General features: G+C 39.9%; 1 protein-coding gene across 3 annotated transcripts in view; it reads left to right on the forward strand.

The window, feature by feature from the left end:
• The window catches only part of ARMC9 (armadillo repeat containing 9), a 65,022-nt gene that overhangs the window by 831 nt on the left and 47,073 nt on the right, over window positions 1-17,118 (forward strand). For all 3 annotated transcript variants that reach the window (XM_050307847.1, XM_050307846.1, XM_050307848.1), the window contains 7 exons: window positions 1,326-1,445; window positions 1,978-2,148; window positions 3,630-3,785; window positions 6,251-6,343; window positions 7,614-7,638; window positions 13,614-13,771; window positions 15,631-15,729. In XM_050307847.1, the coding sequence (XP_050163804.1) occupies window positions 1,326-1,445; window positions 1,978-2,148; window positions 3,630-3,785; window positions 6,251-6,343; window positions 7,614-7,638; window positions 13,614-13,771; window positions 15,631-15,729 (822 nt within the window). The remainder of the gene's footprint in view (window positions 1-1,325; window positions 1,446-1,977; window positions 2,149-3,629; window positions 3,786-6,250; window positions 6,344-7,613; window positions 7,639-13,613; window positions 13,772-15,630; window positions 15,730-17,118) is intronic.

The following is a 17,118-nucleotide window of genomic DNA, read 5'->3' on the forward strand; positions in this document are numbered from 1 at the left end:
GACACCTTTGGGGCTCAGGTCCAGCCTATGGTAAAGGTGAGATCTTTAAAATGTTGCTTGGCTGCCAACTCATTCCGTGTGTGTATAAAATCAGAAGCATATAAAAACCCTAGAGTTGACAAAGCCCAGACAAGTCCTGAGACTACTGATCTCCATGGTTTAATGCCTAAGCAGAATTTTCCAGCTAGGCACTCCTCTACATAAGAGGAAATCGGAATAAAGTGTGAAAGAGTCCTGTGAAAAAGACAGTGAGAGACAAATGTTGGGGCAGGTGCCTCTGTGGCAGTCTGTGCTTCTGGATAAATTTGCTAAAATGGGATGTTTATGAATTGAACAAGGACACAAACTGTGATCTCTGCTGCTTGTTGCTTCCTCATCCCTTTAATTAACCCTGTGTTGGTAGCCTTGCTTAGGGCCCTGAGTGGACCCCAAGCTGAACTGCTCTGCGTGTGATCCATGCTGTGGAAGGTTCCACGGGTGCTGGTGCTGCACAGGGGTGAGCACGAGTGGCAGTCAGCTCTCACCGTGCCCAGCTGTCACCAGGCTGTCTCTTGAAAGCCTGGACAGTTACTGCCTCCCTAAGGAGTCAACCAAATGGCAAAATCATGCACAGCTTAAGTCTTTTTGTGGGTCTCTAAAAACAGATCTAAAAAGAAGTTTAAGTTGTTAATCCCTGCTGTACTATTGTTTATGTTTATTGCGAAGAAAGCAATTCTTGTTCTCTGTGACAAAGTTGGGAATCCATATTGAGTTTGCAAAACAAAGTGTGATGCCTTGCCTCAGCAGCCTATGACTAAAACTCCTGAGATGAGGGGAGGAGGGGAAAGTTGTGTCTAATACAGTGGGTGTACACTGTGGGAGGAAGAGGCAGGGCTTTTTATTTCTCCCCTAGAGGTACAGTGCCTGCTGAGTTGGTCATTGGCTTGCACAGCTTCATGTGAGGGCTCTGGTTAAGAGCTCAAGCTGTCTGACTGCTGTGCCCTCTAAGAACATTGTTTGCAAGGAAGTCATTTACTTGTTTCTTCAAACAGAATATAGCATTAATGGATTTTAATTCATTTCCTTCTTTGGTAGAATGAAATTACTGACTAAACCAAGGGGCATCATTCTTTCAGAGGGGATGCACTTGGTTGTCTCTAGGATGCAGGAGGAAGTTTAGGGTCAGTATTTTCCTAGCACAAGATGTCAGTTCTTGGTTTGTCAGTGTTAAATTTTTGGCACTTATGGATCCTTCTATACAGAAACTTTAGTATTTCATGGGTCATTTATTTTGAAGCATTAATCACCTAAAAAAATTTTTATTCCTGCATGTTTTTGTCTTGTAGTATTTGGATTTCGCAGAATTTGAAGAAACAGTGCAAGTATTTAAAAAGGAATGTAAAATAAAAGGGAAACAACTACCTAAACCAGCAAATGTTTCCTCAGAAGATCCAGTGCCTGTTCAGGTAATGCATCATTTACACTGAGTAATGCTAGAAACAGTTAGAGACCACTAATGACCTGTGAGTTACTGCAGCAATGAGATTATCTGAACTGTCTGAACTGATTCTTGATTATTTGAAGAAGTCTTCCAGCAGTTTTCTTCCAGTACAGGAATGTTCATGTTTGGGTTTGGGTTTTTTTCAGAACTCCAGTCCTTTTGAACACAGTAGTTTTGATTCACACTGCTTTTAGTTTTTAGCTTACCATAGGTTGACAAGACTGATTTTCACATACTCTGGGCATTTATTTTTCCCTTACAGTAAAGCTGGGTTCCCAGAACTTCTTGTATTCATGGTTGCTTCAAGGTCTCAAAGATATTAAAAATACCTGGTGAAAGAATACTTAGGCAGTCACTGAACTGTGATAGATTTTTGGATAAAACCTTTAATTCGAGATTTTCAGATGGCACTTGAATTCTTCATTCGCTAAACTACTGCTGAGAAAATGTAGCTCCTCTGCACTTGTTTTTTCACTGAATGCCTCTCCCCTTCACAGGAAGATCTGCTTGCAGCATTTGAAAGTGGTGAGCAGAAAGTTTTCTTCCAGCTCTGGGAGGAGCACGTTTCGTCTTTGGTGCAGGACAATGACCTGGTTGCTCAGAAGTTGGAGTTCTATCTTCACGTACACTTTGCCACCTTCCTCTTGAAACACACTAGGGGAAAGCCTGTAAGTTTGGTTCACAACTCAAACCTCAAATTGCTTTTGTTTGTTTTGCTTCATTTATCTGTCTTTAGTGTGAATGAGGATGGGAGAGTTTCTAAGAATTCCCGGAGCATGTATCCAGTTTTGGGCCACAATCTGTATTTTAGTTGAACCAGAAAGTTTGTATTGTGAAGTACAGAGATGGAAGTGGGAGCTGCCCTCATCTTGGAGCTCCTGAAGTATTTTAACTTGGAAAATAGTAGCATGCCAATACTTTCACATCTTTAATTGCATAACATAGAAGATTCTTAAAACACTTACTTTGCTTCCAGTTTGGACTGTAGCTGTGAGTTAAAATATAATAATTTCTGATGAAATGGGGAAGCTTAATCACAGAATCATAGAATTAACTGGGTTGGAAGAGACCTCCGAGATCATCAAGTCCAACCCTCAATCCAACCCCACTGTGATTACCAGATCATGGCACTCAGTGCCACATCCAGCCTCATCTTAAAAACCTCCAGGGATAAAGAATCCACCACCTCTGGGCAGGCCATTCCAATGCCTGATCACTCTCTCTGTAAAGAATTTCTTTCTAATATCCAACCTAAACCTCCCCTGACAGAGATTAAGCCCGTGCCTTCTTGTCCTACTTCTGATTGCCTGGGAGAAGGGACTGACCCCCACCTGGCTACAACCTCCTTTTCAGGTAGTTGTAGAGAGTGCTGAGATCACCCCTGAGCCTCCTCTTCTCCAGACTAAACAACCCCAGCTCCCTCAGCCTCTCCTCACAGGACTTGTGCTCGAGTCCCTTCCCTTGCTCTTCTCTGGACCCGCTCCAGCACCTCAATGTCCTTCCTGAACTGAGGGGCCCAGAGCTGAACACAATACTCAATACTGAATCTTGACCAGCTCAATATATCATATTGAAAAATATAATTAATTCCAAGCTGTTATAAAATAAAATCTCTCCTACATGGGAATTTTATGATGAGAAGACATTTAGCCTGTAGCCAGCGGGATCAGCGGGGGTTTAATAGCTCGTGCCTTTCACCTGTCAGCTGCTACAGGAGTATTTGGATGCTTTTTGTGTGTTTTCCAGTTTCTAAGGAACTTCTGTTCTGTTCTGTGTGCCAGCTCCCCTTGTGGTTCTCACTTATCACTGAAATAAAGCATGTCTAGTAACTGTTTCCTCTTTGCCTGAGTATGGAAATGTCATTTTGCTTTAGAAGTCTAGCCTGAAGTGAGCAGGAATGATTTACATACGAAATCAATTGTCTGTCTCTTCTTTTGTTGGGCCTACATGACAGAAACAACAACGTTGGTTTAAATTTTCTTTTATGACTGGTGAAAACATGATACAATGTTCTTTAGTTAAATAAATGTGGAGTTTTGGAATATGAAACTTGATATTAATATACTTGAGTCTCAGCTTATATTTTCCAGCTTTGCAGTGCATTCAGAGTAGTAGTTTTCTAAATTAAATATGCTGCTTTATTTCCTAGGACAAAGCTAAACTTAAGGAAAGGATTTCACATTTTAAGGCATACCTGGAAACAAAAGGAGCTGCCCTGAGCCAGACTACAGAGTTTCTTCCCTTCTATGCTTTGCCTTTTGTTCCAAACCCCATGTCACACCCTTCTTTTAAAGAACTTTTCCAGGTAAGTGTCTGTGTTGCAGAGATGGTATTTATGATGACTTTTCTCATGGGGTGATAAATATTCAATAATGTTTAGTTTGGTATTTGTTGTTTCCTTTAGCAGAAACTGTACAATCCTGAAAAAACATATATTTGATGGAAGGAGGGTTGTGAGAGTGCTGTCAATGACAGGGTGCCATCTTATATATGTATTTTATATTTGCTTGAGAATTGAGTGATATGCCAGCTTTGTGTCCATAAATTAGCATTGCTGCCTCTCCTTTTCCACACATCCCTGAAATATGGATGCTTCTGGAAATGATTAGTAGTTCAAGTCAACTTACTTGCTCTGATGATGTTACCCAAGACCACTATCTGTGTATATATAAATGAATTTAAAGCATGATATTTAGGCGTAAGGAGACCAAAGCAGTTTCATTTAATGTGGAAAAAAGAAAGTCGATTTAATAAGTAATCCACTTGTAACAGAAGATGAATCAGTGTCATCTGTGTTCTGAGACTCTTCCCCCTACCTCCCAAATAAAAGTGCTGGAAGAGCATAGCTCTGCTTAATGGTTTGGAGACTCTTGCCACAGGCATTTTTCCTAGTTAGTTTTTTTTGTTAAATATGTTTCAACCTTTACATTTGAAGGAATGTTTCAGAGTTGAGTTCTTAGACTTGCATGTGCAAAGTGAGAAGAGAGTGCAGAAGTTCACGTGCTTGAATTTCAAAATAGATCTCCTTTCCAGGTGCACTTTCAGTTACTCAGCTGTTGAAGGGGTAATAAACACCCTTACCTTGACCACTCTTGGTACTGTGCGAGTGATGATTAATTAGGAGATGACTTTCAGAGCTGGGGCTTGATGTTCCAAAATGTTGGTGGCAGTGCCTGTGGGGAAGGTTATCGCTGGGAATGCTTCCCTGTCCGACCACATGGGCAGTTGTGCTGGCCTGGCTGAGCAGCTGTGGGCAGCCATTGTGGTGCACGGAGATGCCTCCAGCCTGCATTGCTGTCACACTCTTTTTGATATCAAATCAAAGTTTAAGTGATATTTGCCCTAGGGCTGACTTTGGATGTACCAGCTGTTGAGGAGCTCCAGTTTATCACCAAAAAAGGCATATACTGCCATTTTCCTTAGGGACTAACTATAAATAATGAGATGGACTGGTTGACCTCAGAGATGAGATATGCCTACTCTTTTTTAATTACACTTAGCAGCTTTTTTTTTCCCAGTACCTTATCTAAGACAAGATCCTCAGGTTTATTCATAGTAACCCAGTGTCCAAGCTCTTAGTCCACAGTCACTCATATTTTCTTGTGGGAATTGTACAACTCATTCCATGTTAATGTTGAAACACAGATTGTTTCGTGTTTGAGAAAGAGCAGCAGTGAGTCAGTAGCCTAGTAAGCAGTGTTCTGATGGCATATATATTTTTCTCAGGCATCTGATGCTTTATATAGCTGGAGTTCCTGTCAGTTTGTGTAATACATTTTGAAAAATAATATACACTCCTCTCTGTAGGAGACAAGGTTCCTTTGGTAATATACAGCGTGCTGTGGTACACCACTGTCTGGGTACTGAATTGGTAAATGCAGCAAGTAAATTCTGTACATTCTCCAGCGTGGTGAAATAAGGGCAAATCTGAGCTGCGAGAACAGCTTACAACACAGACATATACAGCAGTAAATTTAGGAAGCTCCTGCTACTTTTTGGAAGACAGAGCTTCTTCATCTGTTGGCTAGCTTCTCCTCAAGCAGAAACTGGCTTCACTGAAGGTGTGAAATAAAAGGAATGAGTATTTGGTGGATTCCTAGGTGTATTTTGGCTTTTTTCCTTAGCTGTTATTTTCTTGTGCCTATGAGACACTACGTCAGGCAGAAGTCAGCATTCCAGTTAAGGGTGCTGGTCTGTTATGTTGGTCTATTTTTTGTATATGAGTTGTTTTTCTCCAAATGCTTATTTTAGAAATGTTGTACCCTGATGACCCATGTCACTTTATGATGCTTGCAACAGTTATTGACAAAATCTACAATTCCCAGATCTTGTTAGGAGTGAAAGATGATGAAAACTGAGCACTGCAAAATTATTAATTTTGTACTCTATTTAATAAATGTAAAATTCATATTAAATTAATATTAATTTTTTATCTTTTGCTCAAGTTGCTTGTATTTAAATGTGCTTCTACTTTCGGGGCAGTTGTTACATGTGCATGCAAGGCATCAACAGTATTTGATAGTTTTGCACTTGAAATAAAACCACACTGTGCTTCTAGAACTCTTGTCTAGAAATAATCCTGAACTCCCCTCTAACTTCTTTACACTTTTATGGGTAGTGAGCAAACACATTCACTTAGCAGTGAAGGGGAAATCTTTTCAATCCAATGCTGGCTGCCTTCTAGTGGAAGGTTGCTGTGATCCAAACAGTACTTTCTGCAGAGTGTACATATTTGGTGAACAACTGTCATTATTTGTTTTTCTTTTCAAGGATTCTTGGACGTTGGATTTGAGGACAAGATTGGAAGAGTTCCTGTCTCTGACTCTCAAAGTCAGACAGACTCCTCGGCTTCTCACTTTATTTGTATCCTTTTGAGGAAACTCTTTGAAGATAATTAGAATTACTATAAAGAGGCAATATAATTTATTGCAAGAGTGTGTGCTGATAAGATTTACTGCAGAATTGCAGTAATGTTACGGTTTAGTGTTTTTATGATAGGAAACATTGTTTATATTCCACATTCAAAAAATATTTTGTAAAAGTTGTGTAAAGACAATGTGTAGATACATAGACAGATGTGAACCTGTACTTTTGTCATATGACCATTCTTTCTTCCATGTATAAAGTACGGGATACCCAAAGGCCCCAACCTGACCTGACTTCTTTCTCAGTGTTTCTAAAGCTGTCAGTCTTTTAAATTAGCCAGTTCAGGGTCTGACTGAAAGTTTTCTAGGGCTTTTAAGGATTCCAGAAATTATTGCTTCACTCAGTGCTTCAGACTGTGTTGTTTTTCTAACAATCCTGCTTAAGCTGTGTTGTCAGAGCTAATTTGCAAGCTAACTAGCTATATGGCAAATTTTCTTCTCCAGTTTTGGTCTGTACAGTTAAAGATAAGGTAGGCAGAATGGAACTGGAGTCTCTGTTTCTGGCCTTTTTTTTTTTTTTTTTTTTTAATTCAACATAGGTTGAAAGTCTTTTTCCTGCTATATTCTACTTTTTTTCCAAAGCAGCTTGTTGCAATGGTGGTATTGAATAATGAGCTGGAAATCACATCCCTTCTATTTCATTCCTGCTCATTTACCAGGATGGGGAGAAGTGATGAACACTGCTTTCACTCCCATATTACAGATGTTTGTGTGGGACTCTGCCATACAACAGTTGAAGAATATTTTCTCTTTGCTTATTCCTCTTTATAGAATAATAGATTGAATCCTAATTAAGCCTTGGATATTTCTTAGGTATTAAAACTTCACTTGCCTTAAAACACTTGTGTGTTGATTTTATGTAAAATCAGCAGTTCAACTTTTCATTTTGGTGTTAATGCAGTTAGACTGGAGTTACTGTATCTTATCCATCAGGGCTGGATCTAATGTCTTTAAAGGTCAACCAAAGGTCTCAACTCTCTATGCCACATTCTGCTTTGTGCAGTTAAGAGATTTTCATGTATTTATTATTGATTAATTCATTCTTTGTCTCCTGTGGCACATCAGATATTGGGCTGTTGCCTGGAACAGCAGGAATATTTGGCTTGGTTGAGTTTGCCAATTGGTTGAGTTTCTGATTCTGTGTCACTGGAACAAACATGTATTGAAAGGATGCACATTTTCCTGAACTGCTCCTACTTGTGCAACAGAAAGAGAGTGGACAGTGCAACAAAGGTAAATGCTGAGATGTGGTAAGGATAATCTGGAAGATTATTAGGGGCTGTGATAGTAGCAAAAGGCATGCCTGCAGGGATGGGGAAACTAGTAATGCATGGCAGAAAGTCCTTTGAAATCCAGACCCCTGCCTTGGGGTTATTGCTGGACTGCTTGAGCCCAGAGGGTTGAGCATCAATAGCCATGTACTAGAAATGGGAGAGGGCCAAGTAGTGGGATTTGTATTTAATTTCTATTCTGTCCTGAAATGTGGTAAAAAATAGTGGAGAACTCCATAAGAAGTGCATACCAGCTCTTCACTTTTACTTCTGATGAAAGTTGCCTCAAGTTGCTTTCCCTTACCTGCTTGTGCCTGTCTGTATCTTGCACATTTTAAATCTCATACAGTTGTTCTGATGACTGTCTGATGATCTTAGACCAAGTTGATTTCACTCATCTTGTTTAAACTCCTAAAATAGTACATATCAGTATCTCCTGAATAATAATGTGTTAATTTAAATGTGACTGGCTGATGTGTTGCATTTTGAGATGCTCCTTATATGTGCTAAAGTGTGTATGTGACGTGGGGCCCTTTAAAAATAATTAGTCCCATTAGATGCTGATGACAGTTGAAATGTGTGCCTTTAAAAATCAGTTCAATAAATAGAACTTAGGTTTCCAATTCCTTGCGTTCACTTTTTCACGTGACTTTCTGCATACACTTTATAGGTAGAGACTTGTATGAGACCAGTTTAAGAACCCAGTTCTGGGTTCTTAAAGTAACTTTTCCTGTCAAGTTAATTTAACCTGTAGGTTTATCCTGAGGATTTACTCTTTGTAGATTGAATTAAAGAGAAAGACTTCCTTCTAGTGTGACTTCCATGTATTTTCTTTTTTATTTTGAGCTTTGTATTGCATTAGACTTTCACTGAATATTAGAAAGATCTTTGTGGATTTTTATTTTCCAGAAGTTACTCTTTTTCCTCACGATGGACTTTCCTGAAGGCAATAATTCCATACTTTGATTAAAAAGAAATTACTACATGATTGGGTCTGAGTTATTTTGGGCCTAATTATTTTTCACTTGGGAAGGTTTTGTACTTTCTACAAGTATGGGAACTGTCATGGAATTGAATCCTTGCTGGCCAGCCTTAATTTGTAGATCTGTTATGTGCCTTGGAGGTTGAGTCAGTTTGGACTTTTCATAAAGGTTACTTGAGGACTGTCTCTCATGAAAGTTTTGGATCTGAGAGGTTATTTTTGCAGTAACTGCTCAGCTCATGCGGGATCCACAGCACTTGCTCTCTGCTGGAGAATGTTTCCTTTATCAGTCAAGAGGAAACACAAAGAAAATTTATAGGCAACACATGAATGAAGAGCAGTATGGCAGAGTCCTGGAAACTGCCTTTTATAAATAGTTGCCAGTCATCAGTCTGACACGCTGAAGTACTTCAGGGTTGGGTGGGGTGGTGCAAATGCTCTTGCGGGTGCCCTGGAGGGTTCTGTGTGTTTACCTTGCCTGATTTACCTGCACAGTCTGGCTTTTCACCCATTTGCTAAAAAGCTTCAATCCCTATATGACTTTCAAAGCTATTTGTGTGGCAGTGGTGCTTAACTTACAGCTCTCCCATATGTTTTCAGTTTGGCTGGAAAGGAAGGAATTGCAGAATGGTTGGCATCTTGCACAGAGAGCCTCAGACCTTCTTTGTGTCCTCTCTGCTAACAGGACTGGAGGGAATGAAGTGTTTGGAAGCGTGTTCAGCTGCTCTTCCCTTCACTGCCTCATTACAAATCTCTGGATGAGTTCACAGCGACTCTTCTACTGTTTCAGGGAAGGGGAGAGGGGGAGAAGTGTGTCAGGCTGCTGCACGAGAGAAAGTGAAGTGTGACCTACCTGTCTGTCAAGATTTGCTAAAGTCTAAATGACTGTTGATGTGGAAATATGTCAGTTCAGAATATGAATAGCAGTTTTTATGGAGATGAGGTAAGCCAGAAGGAGACTCCTGCCTCTTCTAAGAGCAAGGTTTCAGTGTCACCTAAGGAGCCCCAGTGTCTGACAGCTCTTGGGACCTGCAGCTCCTCTGCTCAGAGCTCCGCTGCAGTGTGTGCAGGAACTCAGCCTTGGGCCAGGGTCAGTGCTTCTAGCAAAGTATGTGAGGGTGGGCTGAGATTAAGAGAGAAAGAGACAGAGCAAGCTCAAGTTCAAGAAGCCTGTTTTAGGTGTAAGTAAGCTGTAAAGGAAAACAACCAATCTCTCACTTAGAGCAAAAAGCTTGTTGTGGAATTATGTACATATGTGTAACTCCATGGCTGCTTGTAGGAACTGGAGTTAAAAAACTCAACAATTACACACAAGAGAAAGCAGGCAAGAATACTTGTAGAAACATGCAGTAGTTCAGCTGATACCTGGTGCCAGCATTTTCATTTGGCAGAGTGACAAGCTTTACTGTGTGTTACATGCTCCTACACCAGGAGGTTAGTTCTCCGCACTGTATTTTCCCCTCTTTTCCTCCACATATGAATAATGTTTCATGTGAATAATAAAGGTCTAGAGAACCTTTTTTTCCTTCATCTTTGATAAGCTTATCATATGTAAAAAGCATTTGTCAGTGTTGGGAATTGTGTTTGGGAGAGGAAAGAGAGAAGCCACATGTCTCAAGTTACTCTCTGAATCCTCTTATGGAGCAGTTTGATCACTTCTGCAAAGTGACATAAATGTGAACTGAAATGCCTCTGAAAGGTACCAGTTCCTTTTACCCAATCTTGACTCAGAGGGTAATGATTTAACAATTCAAACAAGCCATTAAATACTGATTTTTACCTGGGCTAGGAGCTCCCTGATCTGTCTAAGTGAATGCTTTTATCGGGATGTGACAGGAGTGCAAAGGGGAAATGGGGCAGAGCTGGACCAGCTCTTCCAACAGCCTTCTGTGCTTGGAACAGGTACTTGTCAGTGATGATCTGCCCTGAGTTTTGGTTATGTAGTGTTTTTCCTACTGACTCTAGTTGGAAGACGGATTTTCATCACTGGAAATTTTACCCGCTGGGCAGTGAAGAGCAGGCAAATTGTGAAAAGGTTTACGCTTTGTGATTTGGTGCTTCCAACTTTCCTCTGAGTGGAAGTCACGCTCTAGATACATCCATTGGAAATTTCTGAATCAAATGTGTTGTGTCACAGTTAAATAAAAATATATTCCATTTGGTCATCTAGGAAATGGAATAAAGTACTGGAGTGGCTGAGTTTTGTGCCATGGTTGCTCTCAGAATCTGTTAGTTTAGAAAAATATTCTTACTTTGGAGCTGTATCTTATTAAAGTTGTGGTAGCAGTTTAGCAGTAGGGGCTCTGGAATAGGGATAAAATCAAAGTTGAATTATTATTATCAAGGCTGAATAATTTGTATTGCCTTTGGAAGCTATCAACTTCTCTGTTTTAAGTTAATGAATATTGGTTGCAGTTGAGATGGTTTCAACAGCTTACAGAATTGTAAAACGTTTGGTGCTCTTAGCAGGATTGCTTAATGTTATAGGAGCTGTTCTAGTAGTGTTTTGTTTGTTGTTTTGGGTTTTTCTTTTCAAGTGCATTTGCTGGATTTGAACAGGATTTGTGGCTTGTCACAACTTCTATTGTTATTTCACACCGAATTTGGCTCCCTCCTAGAAAGTGTAAGAGAAATACCATTAAGGTGGTTTGATTTGCAGCTTGGTATCAGGTGTCATTGACAAACCCTGGAGGTACAGAATGTTGTGGCTCATGAATGGCTCTCAGAAAGAAGCCGCCCTTAGAGGGGAGGAGGCTTTGAGAGTAAAATAATTGTGTGGGGTTTTTTCTCTGTTAACTTTTAGAAGTAAGAAAATGTACCTTCTCTGTATTCCATGTTTAGTTTTAAGGTTGTCAATTTATAGCTACGGTTTATAGCTAAAGTCTATTAACACATGCTTTCTGTAAAAGATCCCATGAAAGAGATAATTTTTCTTAAATTTTCTGATAACAAAAACGAGCTGTTCTGCCATCTACAGCATGTAGTATAAATGGGATAAAAAATACAGCATATTTCAAAAACTCCAAAATCTGTAAGATGTGACCAATTTTTAAAGCAGTCTCCACATCTGAAATCACAGAAGAAGCCGTGGTGCTAACACAGGAGTTCCACTCCCTGTTTTCCCCTCTCCTGAGGATTGCCACCCTGTACCACCTGCCATGGCACAGCAGAGCTTTGTGCCCCAGTTCAGAGAGCAGTAGAGCAAAGGGACAGATTTTGAATAACTACACCTTAATTCTCCAGAGCTTTTTTATCACAGCTGTAAGGTGTTATATGCTGAGCTTTTTTAAACTCAGAGATAACTGTGCAGTGAAACTTTGTACTGCTTAGGATTCTCCAAACGAAGATCCCAGATTTCTGCTTACATCGGTTATGTTTCCCAATGCTTCAGTGTTCCAGGGACATATGACCTACATATTTATGGAAAGAGATAGTGAGTCATGAGAGAGGGTAATGGTTTCCTAGAAGATCATGGGCAAAATCTGTTCAAAGCCGGGAACAGGATCTAGTTTTTTTGGTTTCCAATTTTGCATCTTGGCTCTTTTGTTTTTCTTCCCATTGGGTCTATTTGGACCTAAACTGTGTCATACTGGGCTGTTTGGAAGGCTCTACCCTCACCTAAATTTTTTTAAAATCTGTGAGAAGGAATTCTACTTCTGTCTGAAACTCTGTAGTCGAGCTGATTCCTGCCCATTGTTTAACAGAAAATCCTATGGTAAATATTCCCTGTGTTTGCAGATGGGCCCCATGCCATTTTTCAAAACACTAAAGCAATACTGGCTTCTCAGCAACCTAATTTGAAACATAATGTTCCAGCAAAATACAAAACATCAGCAGTAACAATAGGATTATTGTACCTCCCTTCATAGTTTTGTCTGGTCACAGAGATGTGCTGTGGTACACAGCTCCAGATTCCATGCCTGAGTTCCATCTAGAACTGATTTTGGCTGTGTCTGACACTGGGGTGAAGTTACAGATTCTGAAACTCAGTTTGTTTTGGTCTGTAAAGTAATTGAACATGAAGGAACAAAATGTGTCAGCAATGTAACAGCTATTATTATTAATTTATTTATTGAAAAAACCACAAATTTGAGTTATTTTCATAAACTGAAGGTACTAAAGGTGAGTGATACAGCTTACCATCAACCAGAGTCACCTGAAAAATTTTTTGAAGTAGAGAGTTCTCTGCAACTTCAGTGAATTCAGTTGAAGGAAATAACAATTGAGGAATTGGATAAGTTGAATGTTTTTGGGTTGGATTTGGGGTTCTTTCGTTTTGTGAATGTTACCATTTTCCCTAAAAAATTGAAGACTTAGCACTACATAACCTAAATACCAGTGGTCAATTCCTATACATTAACTGGGTAAAACACCCACCCTCACAGTGTAATCTAACAAACACTGGCTTGAATCCCGGGGTAGTGTCCTTCTCCTGTTTTGGTGTTTTATCTTTGGAGTGGCTACTTGACCTTTCCAGTTGTTGGAAATGATAATGTTTTCTACTCTGTGTTACTTCAGTGAATGTCACAGATAGTGCATGACTGAGTCCTCTGCAGACAGCAGGTCCAGTTCATCAGCTGTGTGTTGTCATTGGTTCTTCTGATTCCATGGCCAGAGCCTTGTTTTGTCATGGACAGCCTGGAACTTCTCCTAGTAACAGACCTTTAAACCTGTGTCTTCTTCACAAATGTATTCAGTGATGTTTACTGTCTAATAGTTGTGTTGCTGCTGTTACTGGGAATCAATTGTTTCTTTGGTGATTAAGGCTTAATAAATAGTTGTAGCTGTTGTGATGAAATGGAATCACAATAGAGGTGCTGAATTATCCTTACAGCGAAATTCCACGCCTTGGAAGTTGAAGTTGTGCCTTCAGGGCAGTGAAAATGCTTGTGGGTTCTCTCGTCCTTTTGTTTGAAAAGGTGATGCTATTTCTGTTGTGATTATTCTCTTGACAGAAATGTTGCAACATCTTCATCAACAGTTAGTGGAGTCTGAGCAGAGGACCATGATCTACCTGAAACGATTTAACAAAATGCAGGCAGACTACCACAATCTCATTGGAGTCACTGCAGAGCTGGTGGATTCTTTGGAGGCCACAGTCAGTGGCAAGATGGTAAGTGATGGCTCAGATGTGTGCTTGCTTCCACACCCCCCAGAAAAGGGAGATGAAAATGTGAATTAAGGTTCATAGTTATGAGCATTTCTGTCACTACTGTGTCTCTTTACTGATGAAACACAGCACTTTAGATGAGAGATCCTGCCTTTGACACTGTGTGGAAGGATAAATGTAGTGCAGAAGATGAGTTGAATTGTGCTGGCTCAGAGATCTTGAAAAAACTAATCACCATCTCACAAGACACCTCAGATCTCTTGTGAGAGTCCCCTTTTGAGCTGTGGCATCAGCAGTGATTAGAGGGTATTTCTGTGACTCCTGACTGCAGTCCAGCCCATCAAACTGTTGTTGTATGTTTAAAATTTCTGTCAGGTCTGTTTTAAGTTTCACAGTGCTGGAAACAATCTTCTCATCCAAAATTTTGATGAGAAAAAGCCTTGCTCTCTGTTCTGCTAAGTAAACTTGTTAATTTAATTGGTAAAGGGGACTGGGGTAGGAGTGAATGAGTTACCATGTGAAATGGGCCACATGTATGTGACTGAAGAAGGTAGAACTTTCTTATAGGTATTTTTTATACAAAGTTTATTGGATGTTTCCTCTGTTGTGCTTTCTTCTCTGGGAGTGTGCCTCCTTGCTATAACTTCTGTGTAACCTGAAGGTTATTTTTATGGCAGATGTTAGTGGCCTCTGGATGGTTTTAAAGGAGTTGTGAATTGTTATCAGGAAGAATGAGCTGGGGTTTCCTGTGCTGCCTGTTGAAAAGTCAATATGTACCTTCCTCCTGCCATCAGAAGGAACATCTTGTGGTTTGCTACTGTGCATCTGGGATCTCTGACTGCTCGCTATTTACTGCAGGGAAGAATTTGCCTGTAGGTGTGGACTATGCTTTACAGCAGATTAGGAAAAGTATCTGCTCACATGGGCTTCGAAAACAATAAGAAACACATAGTCATTCATTTGCTGCCTCCCATTTCACACCTCAGTGCTCTCCAGAGTGATATCCAATTACCTTCTGTAGGGGAAGAATCAGGCGCTGGTTCTCGTTTGTTGCAGATGCTTGTTTTAATTTCCTTTGTAAACCTTGTGCGGGGCAGTCATTTAATCCTTCCCAAGTGTGTCCAGCTGAGGGTGCTCTTCTGTTGTGAATCTTGGTTTCTGTCATTTCTGAATCCAGAGTGGAGTTGGGTACTGGATAAAGTCATGCTGAAGCTGCAGCATTCAGAATTTGAAGGGGTTTGTTGTCTTGCTGTAGGTCTGGGAATATCAGAAGTGGCCCCATTTGTATTTCTGTAATATATATTTCGGTGCACTTGCCTCTGCTCTGGGGAAGTTAATAACTGTTCTGAAACTGTGGTGTAGATTTCCCAAAACAAAAACCTAAACCCACTGAGATGTTTTGCATTGAAAAGCGAAGTGCTGTACTGTGTAATTCATATTTATACTCTCTGCTGTACAAGACAGTTATGCAAGTTCTGCTCTCTAGCTAGACAACACATTGTTCAAAGCACAAAACTGCTTCATTTTTGAATTTGATTTGATTTTGAACCTTTTGGTTGAGGAAAATCTGTATGGAAACATAGGAGTTTGTAGTTTTTTTCTTGACTCTCTGAAAGTGGTGACCATTAGTCTTGTGAATAGCATAACAATTCCCAGATAAAGAGAATTTACAGTTATTTTAATTTCTGAACAGAACAGTAGTTACAGTATATTCCTTTTGCTCTCGTCGATGAGTCTCAGGTGTGTGATTTCTTACTCTCTTTAAAAAAATCAACCAAACAACCTTTAATAACGAAACACTTGTCTGGTAGAAAGTGTAAGTTTTATATAATCCTGTTCTCCCTTTGTTTCCTAATTTTTAGATCACGCCAGAGTATCTTCAAAGTGTTTGTGTTCGCCTGTTCAGCAATCAGATGAGACAAAGTGTAGCACAGAGTATCGACTTCACCAGGCCTGGCACTGTAAGTATTGACGCTTGGGATTTTTACAGTAACTGTCTCAATAGACAATACTGCTTAAGCTGCATATTGAACAACAAATGTGAGATGGTAAAGACAAGACATAATGCGTTCAAGCTTATATAAGAACGTGGCAATTCATAGTTTTGTGGATCTCAGCTCCTGGTGAATGACATGGTTATGCATTCGTAGCTGCATAAGGATGATTAATTCTGTTGTTGTGAGGACAGTAAAACTTGTATCTGTTAAAATGCTAACTGAATGTTTTAAAAAAACCCAAAAATAAACCCTAAAGCTAATGTTCTGAGTGGGTTTGGTGGCACATCTTAGCCAGTTTGATTTAGCTAAAAGGGGGAATGGTTGCTCAGCTCTGTTCCTTTTCTGCTGTCAGGGATGTTCCTGTAACCCTAGGGAGAACTGGCTTAGCCAGCTAAAGGAGAAGCATCACACAGGATCATGAGAGCAAATGAGGAAAAGAGGAGGAAGGGAGGACTTCCCTTTTCAGTAAGAGCCAGTTGTTAGATGAGCAGTTAGATGGTACACCAAAGCCACCTTATTGATTTACATGATGGGCTTTTAATATTCTATCTAAGAATCTTTGATCTTATTGATAAGCAGCTCAGGATCCCTGGGGTTGGTTTTTTCCCACTTCACCAGCCTCTGGTTTCTTTTCAGATGACTGCACTATACCTCACTCATTAATATTCTGCTCCATCTCTTCTGCCCGAGTGGGGAAGAGGCTTTGGGGTTATTTTTCAGCAGCAGAACCAGTTTAGGATAGTTTCTAATGTCTATGAAACTATTCCTGTGAGATTTTAAATGACTTAATGATGGCAGAAGTGCTACAACCTTTTTTAATACCTTGCCTGTTGAAGTTATTCAAATAAGTGTTAATATTAAAATGACATTAAAATATTTTAATAATAAAATATTGTGTGCCATTGTTTTACAAAGGCAAGCCAAAATCATGAACTATGCTTGTTGGTTTTGCTGTGGCAGGTGTTCATGTGTATTTGTAGTACAAGAGCTTGGTGAACTGTCAAAGGAAAAGCAGAAGAAAATAAAATTCCTTATTCTAGCCAAGGTTTTTAATAACAATGACACTACGGGTACGTTTTGTTCCTCTTGGAAATCTGTTACAGAAAGATATGGAGATAATAAAAATGTTCCCTTTTCTCCGCTACATGCTAATATTTTCAGATATAAATATTATTCCTCATTGCTCTTCATGCTGTTTTAAATGCCTTCACTTTCCTGTTAATGGTCAGAACTCCTCTCTCTGACTTGCCACAAATTTAGGAGGTGCTCTCTTAGGCAGTCTGCAAAAACTGCTACTGCAGGGTTTGAAGAAGGATCTAGGATCTGTTTGGCTGCTGCCTCAACATTATGGAC

This window comes from Myiozetetes cayanensis, unplaced genomic scaffold, assembly GCF_022539395.1.
Source record: "Myiozetetes cayanensis isolate MyiCay16 unplaced genomic scaffold, myiCay2020 scf13, whole genome shotgun sequence".
Lineage (NCBI taxonomy): Eukaryota > Metazoa > Chordata > Aves > Passeriformes > Tyrannidae > Myiozetetes > Myiozetetes cayanensis.